This window comes from Dermacentor albipictus, chromosome 6, assembly GCF_038994185.2.
Source record: "Dermacentor albipictus isolate Rhodes 1998 colony chromosome 6, USDA_Dalb.pri_finalv2, whole genome shotgun sequence".
In the NCBI taxonomy this organism is placed as follows: domain Eukaryota; kingdom Metazoa; phylum Arthropoda; class Arachnida; order Ixodida; family Ixodidae; genus Dermacentor; species Dermacentor albipictus.
In genome coordinates this window covers 39,395,637-39,417,902 of record NC_091826.1, presented here as the reverse complement: position 1 = coordinate 39,417,902, position 22,266 = coordinate 39,395,637, and the positions used below count along the sequence as shown (strand labels likewise).

Sequence of the window (22,266 nt, the reverse complement as noted above, 5' to 3'; positions counted from 1 at the left end):
AGGGTGGTATTCGCGTTAAACGAAAGAAAGAAGAGAAACTCAGTGCCCTTCCACTTCCAATCTGCCAGAAAAGGATGACCAGCGAATTAAGCTGTGTGTGTGGGCCCCTTAACGGCAAACTGCACCTCCGCCACGGGTCGGCCGGGCATCGCACTATCTTCGGGATCGGCCCACGTATGGGGAGTTTTGCGTCTACACACGGACACGAACCTGTGGGAACTAGCCCTTAATAGCTTCGCTGTAGTAATGTAAGGCGAGGACACGAGCAACAATACCGCCCGCGCGCGCATCGAATAAAGGCGCTCAGCAGATCCGCTACATACGTAGAAACCTGACCGCAGAGCGACGAAGCTGCCAGTGAGAGCGAAACAGCGCCCCATGCGGCGTTCCGGAATTCTCCCATCGGTGGCGCCCTCACGCGGCTTTCCTTTATTCACGCCCTTTGTTCTTGGCGCTAAAGCACGTGCTCATGCGCAGAAATAGCCACTATTTCTCTTTGCCGAGTTTGTTCTTAATTCTGAGCCACTTTGACTCTCGTCTCCCGCCTGTCATGGGGGAAAAAAAGAAAGCCGGCTTAGTCACCTGGACAGGTCCAGCCCGTCTCAACGACGCGCTGGAACGAACGGTGTCGCAAGCGCGGCTCCCTCGACGCACGCGGAAGCGGTGCTGACGCAATCGACTCGATCCGGCTTTGATTGTCTCCTCGTGCATATCACGCGTGCGCGGCTTCCCGTCGACTGTTAAGTTACGTCTTCACTTGCGTAAACAAAGGCGTGCAAGGCTACGCGATTACTTCGGCAGCGCTTGTGGCGTCGTCTCGCGTCCCGTCTGCGTTTTGTGCTGTTAACACCGGGATGGAGAGCCGACAAGCCCAAGCTGCTATATTAGAGAATTCTTGCCGCAAAAGCGCCCTCTCGCGGCGCGCGTTTTTTAAGCGCGCCGCCTTGCGCGCGCTTACTTCCGCAAGTGAGGACGTACCTTTACAGTCGGGCGATGCAAAGGCACGCGCTGCGTTTGCCCGTCACGAGATGCGTCCCGCGCGAGGGGCGCGCGACCGTGTGCTTATGTACGCTCGTTACTCGCTCTGACGGGGACAAGCCTACATGACGCTTATTTCCGACGTATCTTCGCCGCGGCTTCGACGCGCCTAACCACGTGGAACTGATTTTACCCACGCGTAATCTGTCCGTCTATCTGGCTTTCTGTCTGAATAGATAGATAGATAGATAGATAGATAGATAGATAGATAGATAGATAGATAGATAGATAGATAGATAGATAGATAGATAGATAGATAGATAGATAGATAGATAGATAGATAGATAGATAGATAGATAGATAGATAGATAGATAGATAGATAGATAGATAGATAGATAGATAGATAGATAGATAGATAGATAGATAGATAGATAGATAGATAGATAGATAGATAGATAGATAGATAGATAGATAGATAGATAGATAGATAGATAGATAGATAGATAGATAGGACATACAATCAAATTATTTAATTACTTTGACTGATTCAATCACTGGAATACTGACTGAGCCATTCACCGATTGACTGCTGATTGATCAGTTGACTGGTTCACTTTAACGTTTAAAACGAAAACCTGCATACACGAAATGCGGGATACTCGTGGTGGCACGAGTAGTATATCTGTAGTAGCAGTTTGTTTGATTTTGCTGTCGTAAGAAGCGTGACGAAATCGGGCGGTAATGAATGCGGCACGTACTTACGAATGCAGCAATACATAACAAAGCGGCGCGCACGCGCGCGTTCTTCGTCACTTATCGCACACTTAGAAGGGATTTCCCCTCTTTCCGTATTCATCCTCATACTTTTCGTTCCTTCTCAAGCACACTTGCCGGGCGCCGACTGCGCTCCGAGCATCGAACGCGCCACTTCAAACGCCACTCGCCCCGCACCATCGGCCGAAAATCGCCAGCACTTCATGGCCCAGGACGGGCACGGCCGGCGGCAGCAACGAGCGAAAGCTTCCTCCAGCGCCAGAGCTGCCCATGCCCCTTTGCGCCGAGCCGCTCAACGCTTTGATCAGGCGCACATCAGCGATAAGCGCCCTACAAACGGCGACGCGATGCACGAGCAAAAGCTCTCTCTCTCTCGAGAGAGAGAGAGAGAGAGAGAGAGAGAGGGAAAGTTGTGGGAAGAGAGCGCGAAGGAAAGCGCTTTTCCCATCAGCCGGACGAGGACAGCGAAATCCCGTCGCGTCTATTAGCGAATCAGCGGAGCCCGAGCACTTATGCTCCCGCCCCTGCCAACTACCGTGCAGCATACGGTAAAAAGCTGCGATTCGCATTAGCGAAGCACGAAAGAGAACCTGAAGGCGTCCTCCCATTGTGCGCTTTCGGTCGACGTCCGCGCGACGCCGATACAAACGAAAGCTCCAGGGCAGGGTTAGAGTGGCGCATAAATGGCCGTGCCTCCATTCTCCGGATATACGTTGCAGCCAGACCCAGCTGCTTGGAATGGCTCACACGAGCCGTACGCTTCGCCGCACTGCACGGTTGTCGTGAGGCGGAGTGTAACGCGCTAAGTCGAACCCGCGAGTGTGCTGCGTACGATTGCTGGCTGCCGCGAGGCAGAGCTGAGAAAAGCCCCACGCGAATCCAGAGACAAAAGAGAACCGGCTTCTCCTGTCTTGGCTGCTTGGCTTCGGCCAAAAGCAAGCAACGCAAAGCGTCAGCTGACATGGAAACGAATATAACGATAAAAGTGCCACGGTGCGGGCGTACAAAGGCAAAAAAAAAAAGAAGGCCGCGTTAGTATAGTCTAGTAGGATTCTAGTACACCGTCGCGTTAGCGCTAATTCGCTGTAGCGTTAGTGGCGCCAAAGCCAAGCGCGGCCACCCCCTCTTGGGGAGTCGGGAATGCAGAGGCGACATCAGGCGGGCCGCAGTGCCTGACGTCGCGATTGGGGATTGCTGCTCAGGGTATCCTGATGTTTTATTGAACGGGAGTGAGCTAAACCGTGCGCCGGTCGTTCCCGAATGGAATAATATTTAGGATGCACTTCTCACCTTCTCGCCCTTTCCGCCGTTGTATGTATGTATGTATGTATGTATGTATGTATGTATGTATGTATGTATGTATGTATGTATGTATGTATGTATGTATGTATGTATGTATGTATGTATGTATGTATGTATGTATGTATGATGTATGTATGTATGTGCGTGCGTGTGTGTGCGCGCGCTACCTCGCCGGAATGAAATGAGAATGGGAGGAAATAAAGAAGAGCACCGATCGGGTGTCTGGTTACTTCAAAGTGGGGCGAAGCCGGGCATTAAGTGTGCTTTGGCGCCGAAATTAAGCCTACCTTCCGCAATAGTTAAGTGACTACAGCATTGCGTTTCTGAGCACGAGGTCGCGGGTGCGATGCCCGCCGCGGCAGCCGCATCCGAGTTGGGGCGGAATGCAAAAACGTTGCTGTGCCGTGCATTGGTTGCACGTTCAAGAACCATAGATGGGAAAATTACTCCATACTGTCTCCTCACGGCGCCCTTCGTGAATCACTTCGCAGATTGATGACCTTAAAACCCCCAATTTCATTGATTTTGAAAAATAAGCCTCTATGTGTGAATCATTCCGGTGTTGTATACAGCGGCGAATGTGGAAAAGAAAATAAGGGCCTCCTCGTTCAATTTCTTTAGTTCGCGTTTAGGCCCGGCGTGTCAATACGCTGGCGACGAGCCACCTGTCAATGCCAGGAGTCGCTAGTCAGTACGTACGCAACCATGTTCCACAATATTTATTTTGGCCCTACCATGTCGCGATTGACATAAAACAAAATTTACTTATGGTTACGTTACTCTGTAATGTGAAATTTGAGCGCGACTCTAAGGGTGTTTTAATTTTGCGATATATATTGGCTGGCACGGACAATCTGTCTCCTGCGGCACGCTGCAAACGGAGCGAAGTGTGACGCGACTGCCTCGCTAATCGGGTGATCGTGAGAGGCAGCGCGTGGATGACGCGTGGGCGCGATTCACGGCAGCCGCCGCAGACAGACCTCTGCTCATGCAGCGCTTTGTTTCCACACAGACGGCGCGCGCTACTCTGGCGCCATCTCGTAGCCATTGTCGCCGCACAGCCCGTCTTGCGCGACACTGCCCTTTTCTCCCCACGCTTTCGCCATACCCTCCTCTTCCGCTATCCTCCTCTCGCTCTCTTCGCTGTCGCCGTCTTTCCTCTCCCGTTGCGCTACGCGTTCGCTTTCATCCTTCGTCGTGCTAGTTCGCACGGTTACCAGGGGCAACGCCAACGCTCGCCTCAAGAACTGGCACCTAAGAGCTGCGCTCAAACAGTGCCGTAGTTTTCGGGCTAATACGGCTATCGATACAAATGAACACCTTCACGTATTTTCCCGAATGTTATTTTTTCTTTGAAACACATGGCTCACAAGAGGCTTCATAAAAGTTAACATGGAACTATAACAAACTTAACAAACACCAACTATAACTTGCCAGCCCAAGTAGAGCTTTGCGTCGTTGGACATCTAGGATGTACATAAGACACAAGATGCTTCACACGTGACTTGACGAGGCAGCGATGAAAGCCGCGTATAAGCCCCGATCACGCAAGCAAACAGAAATACCAATCACCAAGGCCTAGCTAGGCACCCGCGTTTTTCCAGAGATAAGAGGCGCCATAAACACACCTCGGCGGCAAACATCGGAGGCTCTGCGCCCCGACAAGGCGCAAAGCCGAGCGGATTCTGGCAAAACTGCAAACCAAACGGAAGAGCGAAATGATGCGCAAACATTATATAAGACGCGCCGCAAACAAGGCCCACCGGCCTGGTGCCTGTCGAAGACGCCATAGATGATAAAAGGGAAGGGGTGTGCCAGAAAATTAGATGTCCAAGGGGGTCCGGGCCTCCACGAAACAAGACGGTATAAGAGGGCTTTGAGTTGGACAGAATGAACTGCAGGCTCCCTCGCAGGGGCTTGAGTGTGTGCCACCACCGAAAGCGCTTCACCTTGGCGGGTCTCGAAAATAACCAACACCCCCTGGGTTGCCGCTTCTATTTTGACTTCTTTCTTTTTTTTTTCTAGTGGCGTAGCTTTTCACGAAAAGGAACTTCCCACTCTTGGCAGACGCGAGTTACTTACGCCCTCCCTGTTCACAATTATAAAGAAAGAAAGAAAGAAAGAAAGAAAGAAAGAAAGAGAGAAAGAAAGAAGGAAGGAAGTTATGGGGCTGAAAGGAAAGCGATGGTTTATTGACGAAAGGCGCTGTTATCGCCTGGCTCTCGGCTGATAGCATGCGGCAAGGTGAAAGTTACGAGAGTCTGCTTCGGCTAATGGAAGTCCGAATTCCACTGACTGCTACTTTTGGCTTCTTGGTGGGCTGCATGCTTCTGGACAACGCTGAATGTTTAGCCCCACAAAAGCGGACGTGGGGACAAGACGAGAAGGCGACAAACACTGTAGCCGACTTATGCAGCTTACGTCTCTTGCATTCTGCAATATTTAAAGCTCTTTGCGAGCACAATGAGATTACTATTACATGACGTGACCACTTCTTGTAGTCATTTCTTTACCCATCAGACTATCGATACATTATATGCACTTTATTCAGTATATGTGTATACATCGACCCGTACTATTAATCGCCTTTCCTATAGGCTAGGGTGGCTCGTAAAAAAACGGGGAAAGGCCAATCAACGTGAAGTAGACTGCCGGTACAACGGAAGATCTCACAAGAGAAATTTTTTCGAGACTTCAAACAGACACGAGGGCCGCAATTTACAGCTTGCGCGCAGTTTCGAATTCAACGTTGTGGTTTACGGTGCAGCCAATTTTGCGCAACGTGAAATTCACCTCCCATCTAAAATTTACTTACCTTTACCTCAGAGCGTTTCTCTGTTAATATCGTCGTCTTTAAAAGATGGCAGAGACGAAACGGTGTCGACAACAACGCGGCTTCGCGAACGACACGACCGATCGCGACAGGCACGTGCACCACGTGGCGTACGGCGATTGGTTGCACGAGCGAACGCCTCCAGGCGGTGCTGCCCAATCACGGCAGCCGAGCGAAGACGACGGCTCCGAAGGCTTTGGCCAATTACGACGCGGATATGCGTGGCACGTTCCAACTGTCCCAATTACGACATTCGCCGGCGCCCGAGCCAATTCAGGAATTCATCTCTGGCGCACAAAGTCCCGCAAAATCCGGTCTCTCCGCTTAGCCGAAAGGAAGATCTAACTTACACGTTGCTGCACGTTATTAGTGGAGCAAACTCGTAGACGCAGAAACCGTTCAAAATAAAAAAACGCGAGCGGCTGCTTCAGAAGTCTAGGGAGTGCTCTCGCCGTTACCGGCGCCATCGTAAACACCGGAACCCGCCGTGGTTGCTCAGTGGCTATGGTGTTAGGCTGCTGAGCACGAGGTCGCGGGATCGAATCCCGGCCACGGCGGCCGCATTTCGATGGGGGCGAAATGCGAAAACACCCGTGTACTTAGATTTAGGTGCACGTTAAAGAACCCCAGGTGGTCAAAATTTCCGGAGTCCCCCACTACGGCGTGCCTCATAATCAGAAAGTGGTTTTGGCACGTAAAACCCCATATATTATTATTAAACACCGGAGGTAAACATGGCGGTGTAGAGCGGAGCAGCGCCAACAACGGCAACAACGAAAAAAAAATGAAAAAAAAGTTATTTTTCCGGCGAGAACGACTAACATTTTCGCTAACAACGCTCCGGCGTCAATTAAGTATGGCGCCTCACAGAATACAGCGAGAAAGTGCGCTGAAAAAAAAAAGGGGGGGGGGAGAAAGCGCGAGAGTAAACAGTGGGTAAACGCAACAGAGGAAAGGGGGAAAGAGCAAAGCAGCCACAGTTCCAGCTTCCAACGAGAACTTCGCTAACCACGATGCAACAGCCAGCACCATCGCCTTCACTCGACAACAAGAACAACGCCAATGAACGCGCACGTGCATGTGTGTGTGTGCTTGGGCGTGTGTATGTTCAACACACGGGAAATAAAAAGAAATTACTAAATGAATGAAAAAGATAAGAGACGCAAGCGGCAGGCGTTGGAGGAGATGGGGTGGTGCGGGAAACGAAAAAAACAGTGGTAACGCCTCCGTCTCACACTCCGGAGACCCTGGTTCGATTCCCACCCAGCCCATCTTGCAAGTTGTTTTTTATTCATAAAGTGCCTGCTGGGATTTATCAATCACGGCCAACGCCGCAGACGCCGACGACACCGGCTTTTCTGCGACACGAGCTCCTTAACGCTGTCGCGTTAAAAGGTGGTCTATACGTGCGCCGTTACGTAAACAGGAGCATGCGCAGACCGCGAGAGAGCTCCGAGAGGATGAGCGCCGAGAGAACAATCAACTCGCTTCTCGCGCTCTGGGTAAACGCACCCTCGACCTGGTCGCAGAAAATGAGAGGGAGAGCCCTGAACAAACCAGCCTCTCGCGAGCCTATTTATCTTCAGGGTCCGTATTCCACGAGAACGTTCTTATACTCTTCAACTGTATCTGCAGGCGGCCGACAATCGCGACGTTAAGACGCGATTCGTCTCGAAGGTCACCATATCCAGTGGTGAACGACCTTTGTGAAATCGGCTGGTGATTCAGCTCGATACAGGCTGCACGCGGCCCAAGGAGGTAAAAAAAGCAAAACAAAACAAAAACATTTTTTTTTCAACCTCCTTAGCGCCGCTTGGTTCCGCACCTTGCTCCAAATGTCGAATGTGCAGACAAAGTTTACAAAGTGGTTGCTTTGTAAGCTGTGTAATGTGTGAGGTACTTAACATAATCTTCACGTTGTTGTGGTTGTTGTTGTTTGTTGTTGTTGTTGTTGTAGTTGTTGTTGTTGTTGGTGGTGGTGGTGGTGGTGGTGGTGGTGGTGTTACAGCAATTATATGAACACTCCAGGCGAACTTCCACCGTTGCCGCGATCTTCTGTGTAAAGTCTTAGTGCGATAAGATTACGGCCTCGCGTCATATATGCAGTAGGTGCGAGAGATATGCGTGAGCCGAGAAGGATGGTGACTTGATCTAGCGCGTGCAAGGAAGTGAGGCGACGAGAAAGCGCGCCATCTTTCATAACGCGCAAGGCAAAGGGAGTTGGGGTGGGGGGAGGGGGGTTAATTTAGTTAGTAGGCGAATTTACACAAGTTTACACGGCCCAGAAAACAATACTATCCTTAGTTCGCATCCACCCATCCATCCACAATCGATAAGGACGTTTTTCTTCTTCTTCTTAGACAACCGCTGACTGTCTGCAGAAAGCGCGGTTGGGGCTTGCAATTTTTGTCAACTAATGAGCGTAAACACTCTACAAACACTGGCACAGCTAGATTCATGGCGGAAATGAGAAATTATGGCCACAGACATCTCCCCGCATTCACCGCAGGCCTATAAGCTGCTGCCGCGCGTTAGTACAGAGACACTGAATACGCTGCTTCAAAAAGAAAAGAATAAACGGAAGCCCATCGTGCCCTTCGCTTTGAGAGCCCCATTCCCCGGAGAAACACACTGCGTGGTACAAAGGCCAAAAACACTGTCGTGAAACTGGTCCCCCCTCCCTCCTCCACGCAAACGTTAATCCTATCGGCGAGGGTAGTGCTGGGCTTGTTGGTCGGTGTTGGTCGGTCATCATTGAAAGGTATCTGTATAGCGCAACAAAGCAAGGACACAAGAAGAAACGAAGACAAGCGCTTGTCTTCGTCTTCGTTTCTACTTGGGTCCTTGTCTTGTTGCGCTATACAGATACCTTCAAATGTTAATCCTACGTATTGCTGGAGAAAAACAACGAAGCAAGTACTAAAGAAGAAAAAAAAACTGGACTTACCCCGATCTGGCTCCTGCAGACGGTCCACTGCGTAGCGTTGCGTGAGCGACGGTCCCGGGACGCGAATCGCATGCATGTCGAGTAGGGAATCATGCCGCCGCCGGCGACGATGCGCTAGGATGCGAGTGGGAGCACTGATTCGACACGACACTCCGGCGTAGTTCCGAAGGCGGCGCGGCTCCGTGGCACGTCACTGATGGGGGTGGATGAGGAGATCGACAGAAGGGGTCACAGTGCACGGTGAGACAGAGTCCAGCGCATCGACTACCGATCGCTTCGTAGGACGACTCCTTCGGGTCGATTCGACGCGACAGTTCGAGGAGGCTTGAGCGTCAGGAACACGTTGTTGTTGTTGTTGTTGTTGTTGTTGTTGTTGTTGTTGTTGTTGTTGTTGTTGTTGTTGTTGTTGTTGTTGTTGTTGTTGTTGTTGTTTGTCTGCCTATTCTGACCTGCAGTCGAAACGCTCTGCGAAGTCGAGGTGCGGACTCGGCTAACTCGACGTTTGGGTCGATTTTTCCGACGAGTCTGCTTTTAAAGACGACCGACGCTCAGAATCGCGCGTTGAGACCTGGCTGAGGTTGCTTGCTTAATGTAAGAACTTCTCTTAGTTGTGACGTACTAGAAGCTTGGCCCAAGCGTTCTTCTGGTCGAGGAAATTGCGAATCTCGATTCGCGCTCTTCCAAATAGGAGCGTCTTCTTTCTCGGGGTGCGGATTTTCATTTGTGCTGACGACACTTCGTCCCCCAGGTTTCTCGGCAAGGAAAAGAAATTGTTTCGATGATTATCACGGCTTGCAGTCGAAGCCAAGAGGTGTAAGAGCCCGCTCGAAATGATCAACCTGAGTTTCCGCTTTCTTACGCTGAATTCGCTTAAGTGAGCGGAATCTTAACGCGACAAGAACTATAGACAGGTACGACGAAGTACGTAGCGATGCGAGTAGTGTCTCGAAGACCACTGCGAGGAGGTTACGTCACCCGCGGTCTCTCAGTTTTGTTCACAACCTTGTAATATGCGCACTTCTGGTAGCGCGTTCACTTTGAAGTGTTCTCAGGCGAGTTCCGACACACTGGATGTTTCGCGGATAACTATTAGCAGACGACACCCGGGAAACTCTTTAGCAGACGACACCGAGGAAAGTATTTCGTATAGATCAAGTGTTGTTTGGCTATGGATAAACGCAAAGGTTTCGTCAGTCACAGGTGAGTCGTCTGAAATGTGCTCCGGGGTTCTTCTGTTCAAGGTGCGTGGTGTGTAAGTTGAGCCTTCAGGATGCGTTCGACAGTGCTTGGGAACAAGTTCAGAGATACTGCCACACTCAAGGTCAACTTCAAGTCGCCGGCAATGACGCAGAGACTTGACCCACGGCGATTGTTTCAGTCGAAGACGATGGAGATGTTGGTGCGGGTGTTTAAACGCACGATAAATGCGTTATTCTAAACATATAAATAAGTGAAAGAAAAAAATGGTCCAGGAAAACTGCACTTCGATTCACTCCGCAAACACTGACAACTGGCCTACTCGCGACAAGAGCACTCAAATATGTGTTCCGTGTTTCTCACAGCGGACTAGCATAGAAATGACGTCAATGCTAGGAGACAACAGTTCTACGATGTGTTATTGACAAGACGGACAAGTGACACAACAGAGCTCGGTTACGTATTAAAATCTCGATGACGCTAGAGCGTTTAGGAGACACTCGAAGGTGATGCTCAACGACTATCGACAGACGAGATGATCTTTAGGCCTTGAAAGTCTGTGCTCGCTCTAAAGTGAGAGCTTACACCTTCACGGCGCAATTGTAAGACAACAATATTTGATTCGCAAAAACGTTTCCAGTATTGCCATTGAGCGACGCAGCAGTCTTGATGCGATGAAAGAGCGACAAAGGGCTGTTCGTAGGTGAACACGATGAGTGCGCTTTTCTTTTCGCACAACGTCACAGCCAAGACACGTGACGTAGATGGACAGAACAGCAGAAGTGCGTGCGATACACTCGGTAGGTAAAGTTGAGCGGCGACTTCAACGAGGATCCGGCAAAGTTGCAGACGACGCGTTCGCGGACTGTGACAACTCGATGACGAACACCAACGAACAGGGGCTGCAGACGACAGGCAATAAATGGGCTTGGTTGGTCACGTGACAATGACGCTGTCAGGACGTTCAGGGTCACGTGCGCGCCTCAGCGATGATGTCACGCACACACGCACACACACACACACCGTAGGTAAAAATTGCGACCCGACGAAGGGATGGGGTTCTTAAACGATTTCGGCAACGAACCACAAGACGACCAGACGACAGAAGTGATTCCACGGCAACGGTTGGTCCGGGAAACGAAGAACCGACGGGACACGGCTGGCGGAAGTGACGTGCTTTAGTGACGTAGGCTAGAAGGTCAGTGCAGCGCAAGAGTGCTGGTGTTGTTGAACCATAGGAAGGACGGGCCGGCGCCCGAGGAAGAGGAGGAAGTGGCCTTCCTCAGGACTGTCTCCAGCCGCGCGCTCGCTCATGGCTTCCGGTTCCACGACTCTGCAACAATAAGAAAAAAAAAAGAAGAGGTTGAGCTAAGAGTGCACGGCGACCGACTCACAGGTGCTACGGGAATGAATGACAGCTAACGTGTACCTGGAAAATACACGAGCAGCAGCGAAAATTGCGGGAAAGTTAGCTTGACAAAAATACTTTATTCAGACACTTTTGAATATCTGAAGACATGTCCTATGGATGAGGAAGTCCACCACCTTATGCGTCAGCGAGTTTTTTCACCGTGGCTGTGACCAATAATGCTTAATTTTCCGGCCGAAAAAAAAAAAAGAAGCCTTATGACATGGGATGCCACTACGCGCCTTCTGGTACAGCTTCTAGAAAACACAAAACTCATCCCAAGCTGGCAACCATGTGCAGGATCAATATAGATCCACAGAGTGCCCATGTACGGCCCATGTCGCCCACAAAAGCACGTACACTGGCCCCAGCTGTTACTGGTATGACTTGGTGGCGTAAAAAAGACACGTTCACCCGATACATGGCGGCGCTATATTCGCTAATGATATAAACAGCGAGAGAGTAGACACCGAACACAAGAAAGAAGCGACGAGGACAAGCGCTCACTTTCAACTGGCGTTTATTACAAAGAAGCGTGAACATGTAACATCGCGCACGTGATCACGACCACATTTGCACAAGTTGACAATACCACCACAAATAAACAAGAACGAGCGCCAAAAGCCTAAGGCGGCTAAGCAAGCAAATTCTTTATACGTCAACGCTATGAAAGGTTTACTGATACAGTCACCTACCGCAATAGCCATGTGCCTGCGATCGCGTGTTCGAGGTTATATATATATTAGTGCTACTTTTAATAGACGCCAGTTGGAAGTCATCGCTTGTCCTTGTCGCTTCTTTTTTGTGTTCCGCGACAGCTCTCGCGCTCGTTATATCGTTATGGAATGCCAAATATAGCGCAGTCTCGCACATTGCTATATTCGCAACAATGTTTGACACAGGTCTAGTTCGTGCTCCGTGTCATGGCGAATTACAGAGCACGCCGGTACAAGGACAGGAAATGACAAGGACAAGCGCCTTGTTCCAACTGTTTCTTTTTTATTGCCCGCGAGTAACACATATATGCACACGTGAAATATACACAAGCATGAATATGCCGACTATATTCGCACTGTCTTGCTGTGCTAACCCGCATATACAAAGGGACGGACGCAGTCCTCCACTCGCTCGCTCGCTCGCTCACTCACTCACTCACTCACTCACTCACTCACTCACTCACTCACTCACTCACTCACTCACTCACTCACTCACTCACTCACTCACTCACCCACCCACTCACTCACTCACTCACTCACTCACTCACTCACTCACTCACTCACTCACCCACCCACTCACTCACTCACTCACTCACTCACTCACTCACTCACTCACTCACTCACTCACTCACTCACTCACTCATGCAATATTTTACGAACTACCGAAGAAACAGCATCGTTGTCTAACGTACGGCTAAGTCACTCTGTATTTTATTCGAAACGTTGTAAACAACTTTCAAACAGGAGCAAGCTCAAGGCTGCGACAGCGCGGGTAAGAAAACAGGCACTCGCGAATAGCTGAAATTGAAAACACAAAGCCTTTGCTCGCGCTCACTGGTGAGCCGTTCCTGTCGTGCTTTGACTCAAAGCAGATGAGCGAGAGCACAGTGGCATCGTGCCACCTGCGGGGAAACAAAACACCCCCGTCCCGTTCCAAGCCGCGCTCACTATTCTGTACGGCCGGTGTTAAGCTGGCAAGCCTGAGCAACTAATACGACTGAAACACGCAAACCCTTAACCACTCCCGCCACGAATCCGAGCCTACTTGCAGCGCTACTTCCGTGCTTGCGACCGGGTGGGGTCGTTCGTGCAGGAATTGCACGACCCTAGAATTACGGAGACGAGCGCTTGCCAGTGCGCGCTCCGGCATACAGCTGGCTCGCCGCGCGAGGCACAATTCTTGCGGGGGGTCCCAAGTGGGTCAGAGGGAGGGGGACGCTTGGAAGATGCAGAATCGAGTTATACGAACTACAGGAGACCGAGGGAGAGCACCGTTGCGGTGCCAACGCCTTGGACGGCGGGGACTCGGTCTCATTGAGGCCTGTTATATAGCAAGCACAAATGCGATACCCTCGTGGAAACGGAAGCCTCAGCGAAACGTTGGCACACAGTCTTAAGCTGCTAGCTCTCTCTCTCTCTCTCTCTCTCTCTCTCTCTCTCTCTCTCTCTCTCTCTCTCTCTATCTATCTATCTATCTATCTATCTATCTATCTATCTATCTATCTATCTATCTATCTCTCTCTCTCTCTCGTTTCCCCATCCTTTTAGTTCCTTCAACTCCATAAATGGGCGGGGACGAGAAGGGGGCCAGTTACGGGCACCCGCTAAACCGCGTTTTATTTGGTGATGCTCCGAATGATAGTAATATTTGTCGCCGGCTTTTCTACAACCTTTGGTGTTGTCCAATCAATGTGCAGAAATGGTGTGCGAAAAACGAGCAATTAATACATGCACACGCAGGTACGCGCGCAACGATGAGAGCTTAGCGTCGGGGCGCCTGAGTCGATGAGCAGCAATGCGGCAGGCGCGACCGGACACTCGGTTCAATGTGCACATAAATGTGCGGGCCGCGAAAGCAACTGACGAAGACAAAAAGAAAAATACCGAATCAGTATGCAATGACAAATGAAGCCGAACTAGAACCTCGTACGCATACTGATGAAACCCATGTGGAGTCAGTGCAAAAGTCAAAGTCATAAAGGTGATAATTAATTAGCAATGTTGCAATTAACCTCTTCAAAACGAGCCGGTGTCGTGGAAATTGGCATGGAGCGCTTCTGAAAGGTTCAAACGGTTTTCTCTTCAATTAAAACATTTATCGTTCTCGAACTGTTTAAAATTCACGCGCCAAATCTGTGCGAAGACTTGCAGTTGATGTATTAACTCATGGACAGTTCTGAAAGCAATATTTCTTTTTTCCTACGCGTACCTTTTCCGCGATTACAACTAGAACTGGGCGTGCTATAAGCATGTAAAAATGGAGCGTGTATGACCTGCCCGCGTTGTAGTATGTCAATTTTCTTTTCTTGGCTGTGCATGCATACTGTGCCTTATACATATTCAGCGGGCTGCACAGTTTGTCCGGGGCTGAGCTTGCGGTCGGGCGTTTAGTTTTTAAAAGAGCCCTTGCGCCCGACTAGAATGTCGTTGACGGTTAAAAACGGGTTTGTCTTGACTTCTGCAGACTTTAGCGATCTCCTTGACGGCTCAAACGACAGTGAAAAATAAATTGCGCTTAATGTCCCTTGCAGGATCATAGAGGTCGGCTGTTAACAGCTACCACTGATCTCGACGTATTCCCATAGAACAGTGCAGTCGACTCCCGTTAACTGGACCGTTGCGGGACCTCTACATTTGGTCGAATTATCCGAAAGGTCGAATTATCCAAAAAAGGCCGAATTATCCGGAAGGTCGAATTAAGAAATGGCGGCAAAATGAACAGATTAAATTTTTGCTTCATTGTTTCAAACAGTCTGCGATGTCCTTTCTTTTCTTCTTTTTCCACTTGAACCGCGAGTGAACCGGCAAGCAGCGAAGACCGCCGACTTGTTTAAACGCTGTCTCAGCGCTAGACAGTTACGTTGCTGGCGACGTCGTCGTCGTCCTCGTCGTCAAGTGGGCCACAAACCTAACACTGTCGTCGCTACTAACGAAAATCCTCAAAACAGACGAGAGACATAGAGTCGTCTGCTGAATTTATTGTGACCGCTACGCTCACAAGTTGGCGCCGGTTGGAGTCAGTTGGGGGTCGAATTAACCAAAGCGGCATGCTTTAGCTTTCGAACTAAACGAGTTTTCCTTCAACGTAAGCGCATATGGTTCCTTGCCGGGATCTCTATCGTGCATTCGAATGAAGCGAAAAGTCGGATTAACCGAGATCATGTCAACGTAAGTCAATTGCAGTAGTATAGTGGGTATAGTATACTGATAGTCACAGACCTGTTAAACCTTTCGTGTCTCTGTTTCTCATTTCTTTCTCGTTTGCTTGGTTTAGTTTGTTCTTTTTCGTTTTTTCGTTTTTCAGCGGCGCCGGTAGAAGGCGCAAGAGGCAGCCGTGTGACACGTGTGTTACACGGCGGCAATCGCAACGCGCTCCGTGAAGGGAGACCCGACGCCCGCTGGTGCGGGGCCGGGGACGCAAATAGATGGCAGCCGCTCGCTCAGTGAGCCCCATCACCACGTCGAGACGAGCGCTTACCCCTCGCTGCAGGCCGCGCGGTCCTCTCCGCGCTGGGAAAGCAAAGCGAAACACCGGTTCTGCTCTGGCACTAAGGCCGCGCTTGATACTACGCGCTCGCCGCTCCTAGATTTCCCACTTCGCCTACCATCACGCATATCACTGCGCGAATCGGCCCTCTTATAGCACCGTTTGAGACTTGGAGTACTGTGCAAAGCGCAAAAAAAAAAGAAAGAAACCACTTTCTCATTATGAGGCGCGCCGTAGCGGGGGACTCCGGAAATTCTGACCACCTGGTGATCTTTAACGTGCACCTAAATATAAGTACACTGGTGTTTTCGCATTTCGCCCCCATCGATATGCGGCCGCCGTGGCTGGGATTCGATCCCGCGACCTCGTGCTCAGCAGCCCAACACCACAGCCACTGAGAAACCACGGCGGTTAAAAGAAAGAAAGAAAACGGCGGTCGGAGCTGTGCCTACAACGAGCATCCCTATTAAAACAAGGGTAACATGGAGGCTTTATTAGTGCGCGTTTATATATGCACGAAGTTTTTGGGGGAAGGGTTTAATGTTCCGAAGCTGAACGGCGCGTTGCGAGGGATGTCGGAGGGAAACGCGCTGAATAAATTTCGCCGCGTAGAGGTCTTTTAACGTGCAGTTAAATCTAAGACGCAAGCGTTTGCCCAAATTGCCTTTTGTAATAAAAAAAATATAAGAAGAAGGAAATACCCGAAGATGCAACGCCCCATTTGAATCTAAATAACGTGACGATTGTGTTAGCGAGGTACCAGCGGCAGTGGATGACGCGCAACCAGCCCCGTCGCCAGTAGCTGTTAGCTCTCATTGCCAAGCGCGGACAAAGGCGACGCGTGATATATGTCGAGGTTAGAATGACGACAGGCGTATGCACAGATAAGTACAAGGCATGTGGTAAGTTGTCGTTGTTGTCTATCAGAAATCGTGGTGCCCTATGGGCTTCCAATGTCGCTCGTGTCACAGTGGCACCCAATCTGGGGGAATGGGCCAAGAACGGGCGTGCAGATATCAGAAGTACAAGTTGTTTATGCGAACGAGTATAACCAGTAAAACATACCCAGCCGAACATACCAAGCGGCACGTATCGAACAGCCCAGTTTGTCGTCTGCACTAGGCGAGGAGAATGTTGACGAACCCCAAACCTCGGAGGTGAGGCGAAGAAAGCCTCGCTTCAAAGAACGGGCCGCTTCATAAAGCGAAAGAAATGTGCCAGTTGCAAAGTGGCGAGGCATCATCACGATAGTACAGACGGCCGTATGGATATACGTGTACGCCCGAGGGTGGGAAAATCGAACAGCGATCCAGGCATGGGAGTCGAGAAAGCCGGCACGTACGCCAAGTCTCGGACGCCCTTTTCGCGTTGTCTCGGGCCGCTTACTGAGCCCACGTGCCGAGAGCAAGGCGAAGGACACACGAGCAAACGTGCATGGTGACAGCTTTATCGCGGCGTCGTAAACAAAAAACTATTTACAATGCACCGAGAATAGCAGCAGCAGCTGCAGCGTTGGTGGTCGTGTTAGTAGCACGTAGCGGGTATAGTACTATAGCGGAACGGTGCGAACAACTTCGCCCCATGGAGGTGTCTCTCTTTTCGGAACTGTAGGACCGCCCAATCTCGAGGTGTCCCCTCACCGTCTTGGCAGCGCGCCGACCAAGGAAAGAATAGAGTGAGCGAGTGTATACGGAGAGCGCGCCCGCGGAGGCGTTTGGAGTAGCGTTTTTGGAGACGACGGTAAGGTATAAGACAAAAGTAACTAATAATAATAATGACAATAATAAGAAAGCGGGAAAGAACGATAGAGGAAGGGAACAAGACAATAAAGTAAGAAATATGGAGCGAAGGAAAGAGAGTGGGGAAAGAAAGGAAGAAATAAGAGGAATGAAGGAAAGAAAAAAGAAAGTGTGAAAGGGGAAAACAAGGAAAGAGTGACGAAGAAAGGAGGAAACGAAAGAAATTAAAGACAGAATTAAGGGAAGGAACGAAAGAAGCAATAAAAATTGGAAAGAGGGGGCGAGAGAAGAAAAACCGAGGGAGGAAAGGGAAGGAAGGAACGAAAGAAGGAAGGAAAGTAACAAAGTAGAAAGCAACGAAGCAAGGAAAATAAGGAAATGAGGAAGTAGGGAAAGAAAGAAGAAATATGGGAAAGTAGAGAGGAAGGAAATGAAAAATGAAGAAATGGAGGACGTAGAAAATGGAGGGAGGGGAAGGAAGGAACGAAAGTAATAAAGTAGAAAGGAACGAAGCAAGGAAAAGAACGAAATTAGAAAGTAGTGAAAGAAAGAAGAGATATGGACAGCAGAGAGGAAGTAAATGAAAAATAAAAGAATGGGGACGTAGAAAAGGGTGGGAGGGGAAGGAAGAAATGAAAGAACGAGGGAAGACGGAAGTGGTGAAAAGGGGAGGACTGCAAAAAGGAGATGAGGCAGGTAGGGAAAGGAAGAAATGAAAGAAGTAAGGAAAGCACTGAGCAAAGTAGGAGAACGAGAAATAAATTTAAGTATAAGTAAGGAACACAATTCAGGCAGCGGTATAAGTGAGTGGCTGGTCGACCGTCTCCGGCGGCGGCTCCCAACAAAAGGGAATGAGCGATGAACGCTCACCGTCCCATTCACGAGCGAGCGTTTCATCATTCAAGACTTCGCCTTTCATTCGGTGCCTACACCTTCTGGTGCGCTCGCTGTATCTGCTCTTCGCTGCACTTTGTAGCAACGAAATACGGTATACACACAGAGAGCGCCTTCGGGCAACAAATGCTGTTACCTCGCCAACCCCCGCCCTCCCCTGCGACTCCTCCCTTTGAGTTGCCCTTCATTCTTTTTTTCATCGTGGCTTAAGCATCAAAGAGAATGGTACGAGGGAAGTGAGCGAACACTCCTGCGTGAAGGTTATTTTATTCCTATGTTTCATTCACTCATTGCTGTTAACGCTTTAAAGCTCGCCGTTCAACAAGCTACGGTCATAAAGGGGAAAGTTTGAGCGAAAACTTAAGAAAAACGTGAAGCGATGAGGTCGAATGGGGAAAAGCGTGTCCCTCTCCCTCGCCCTTTATTTACTTAAAATGACTCATCACTTTCTGTTGACTCTCGTTCGGGCGCTGTAATGAATTTCCGAGCATGTTTTCTAAAGGCCGCCTAACGAGATGAGGCCGAGAGGGAGAGAACGGAGGAGCGTGCCCCAAGCTCTCTAACCATTTTTTTTTTGACTTTTACTTTCTCTCCGTCTTAGAGGGTCTGTTGCTTTTGATCGCGAGTTTTCTATAGGTTGGTGGCTGGAAGAGGGGGGGGGGGGTTAAGGCGGGAGTAGGATGAAGTCAAACGTGGCATCATATCCTCAGCTCCTTAGAAAGAAAGTTTTTGAATGTCACCTTAATTGTGTAGCCCGTTTCCTTTCTTTTTCTATTTTATTTCTGAGAAAGACCACGGAATCTTTAACTGTGCATTTAGTAAAAACTTCCCTGATATGTTATGATGCGACTCCCGACAGCGCAAGCAAGCACGCACATAGCACATACATACGTGCGTACCTACGTACATACCTGCATACGTATGTACCTACGTACATACATACATACACATACATACATACATACATATATATACACACATACATACATACATACATACATACATACATACATACATACATACATACATACATACATACATACATACATACATACATACATACATACATACATACATACATACATACATACATACATACATACATACATACATACATACATACATACATACATACATACATACATACATACATACATACATACATACATACGCATGCACACAAATGGACCTGTCCAGTACCACCAACACCACACCAAGCGCACCGTAATATTTTAGCCCTCGTGCGACACTGCGATTTCCAGCTATAAATTGAAGAAAGAAAAGAATAAAAAAAAACAGCTATGAGGCAAAGAGAAGATGAAAACAAGCATATGCATAGAGATAAAATCAAAAGATGCAGTTCAAGCAGTTTATGCATGTCTATGGTTGGAGTCCGCGTTTCTCATATAACCATGCTCGAGCGAACAACACTATACGATCACTTCACCCTCGCAAGCAACTATGGTTATCAAAATTGTCAATTAGAGACACACAGCACCCAAATCTGCTCTGGAACTCATCGCCATATAATGAGCTATAGTGTTGCAAGGAACAGAACTATCACATCGGGCTTACTGTCCGCATCTGACGTCAGCATCGCCAGGTCCTTGACTCGCTGCTAGAGTATCGCGCGGCGTTGCAGCAGGTGTTTACGACGACTTCGCTCTAGATTATTTCGGGCTCTTTGCATACTTGGCAGGCTTCTTGCCTATGTCATTCCACCTTCTGCACGAGCCAAAGCAGCTATTACAAAACGCGGCGACGATATCAGGCAGATGTGAAGCATACTTATAGCTCTGTCTTAGAGTGACAAACTTTCTTCGTCTTTATTTTTTCTTCGGAAAATAGGGAGGGGGGGCAGAAGGAGGGCGTCTATTCTATAAAAGAAACTCGACAGCGTTTAGGTCTGGATTCCGCCAGTTGGATCTTGCTGGTGTGGTCACGTCAGAGCGTGACCAATCCATATATTTTGCAAGCTAACTGTGCAGGCTCTGCACAACAGTATGCCTGCCAAACTGCGAACTTAAATATGCTTCAATCCACGCATCCACAAACGCATTCTTCTTATGGACTTGTCAGGGGCACTGCGCGCGTGTGTGTGCGATATTTATCATAGAATTTCAGACGGAATGTTCTGTAGGTCCGGTATGCATATGTTTAGTTGCTGACCAAGGCCATGCTACGGTCGATACGTTAGCAACTAAACATGCATCTTTCGTATGTCAGCGCCTTCTTTCCATACATACATACATACATACATACATACATACATACATACATACATACATACATACATACATACATACATACATACATACACACACACACACACACACATACATACATACATACATACATACATACATACATACATACATACATACATACATACATACATACATACATACATACATACATACATACATACATACACACACACACACACACACACACACACACATACATACATACATACATACATACATACATACATACATACATACATACATACATACATACATACATACATACATACATACATACATACATACATACATACATACATACATACATACATACATACATACATACATACATACATACATACATACATACATACACAGACACACACGACATCGGACATTCGTTTAGCTCGCGGTATCGTTTCGTCATAACCCGTTTCTCTTCCTCTAATCTCTGCTATCTGCCCATTCCATTCTACCCTAATTGCAGAGCAGCGGGCCCAGCTACACTCCTCCCGCCGAACTCCCCCCCGCCTCCGGTCTCATTAAAGCCCTCCTCTCTCGCCCTCTTCACCCCGCACTGTAGAAGTCGCTCCGAAACAGCGGGAGCGCACTGCAACCCTCGGCGCTGACGGCGCGCGAGGCCTTCGCAGCCATGAGAGGTCGCGCGGGAGCGCGCAGCGCAAAATAGCTTCTCGGCCACAGCGCAGCACAATACCAACAGCAAAGCACAACACCAACAGCAACGGTTGTCCCGTGGCGTATACGGAGTACGCCAGGCTCGCCAGGGCCGCTAGCTTAGGGGTGGGAATGCCTCCGCTCCCGGCGTCTCACGACGATCCGCGAGAAGCAGGCGGAACGAAGGGTCGGGGTACAAGACCGAAAATAACGGCAGCTTCTCCACCACCGACCATAGTGTTGTCTCCGGTGTGCCACCGTGGTTCTAGTGTGTCCGCCCCCCCCCCCCCCATGAGAGAGAGAGAGTAAACATTTATTAAGTCATTATGAGCAGTACGCCAGTGCGTGGGCTTGGCGGACATGCACTGCAGCGCGTCTGGACAGTGCGGCGCTTACCACTTTTTCGCTGCGTCAGCACGCAGAAAACACTGCAGTGTTGTAAGGATAACGGCGTACGGCCCCTTCAGACTCAGCAGAACCTTACACTGACGCAACACCTTTCAAGGTCAGCTCTGATTGTCAACCGGCTTGTAGCGATTCTCGAAAAAAAAATATGTACTTTATGTACATATTTTATAATGTGTACAGCTATGTAATATAATATATGTAATATGTATAATATATGTTATATGTACAGCTATGTAATATAATAATATTTATTATGTGTGTAAATATTTTGTAATGTGTACAGCTTTAATATCACGAGGCGGAGGTCCGTCCCCTACACTTTTGATCCTAGATTGCCGCGTTATCTGGTGGTTGTTTAAAATGCACAACAGATTCATTTTTCTGTCGTTGTTGACAACGCATCAGTACACGTCTCTCACAAGGTATCAATCTTATCGAAAACCACTGGCAACTAAAATGCTACACGCTTGCCTTATGATGTTGCCTGCATCTAGCTTTATGTTAGACCAGATGATTTTAGCTTATCGTTCCTGGTTTAACTTTCAATGTGGCAAAAGCAGTTGTCCAGGGTGGTGGAAACGGTGTCTGAAGTGGATAGCGCTAACAACGTTGAGCTGTGTATACCCGCACAGGTGGTGTCCCAGACAACCTCCGACGAATA

The 22,266-nt window shown here is 49.0% G+C and overlaps 1 protein-coding gene across 4 annotated transcripts in view; it reads right to left on the bottom strand.

Moving 5' to 3' along the window:
• Positions 1 to 22,266, bottom strand: part of LOC135914564 (uncharacterized) — a 502,153-nt gene that overhangs the window by 144,956 nt on the left and 334,931 nt on the right. For all 4 annotated transcript variants that reach the window (XM_065447470.2, XM_065447473.2, XM_065447472.2 and 1 more), the window contains one exon: positions 8,836 to 11,365. In XM_065447470.2, the coding sequence (XP_065303542.1) occupies positions 8,836 to 8,928 (93 nt within the window). In that variant the 5' untranslated portion in view covers positions 8,929 to 11,365. The remainder of the gene's footprint in view (positions 1 to 8,835; positions 11,366 to 22,266) is intronic.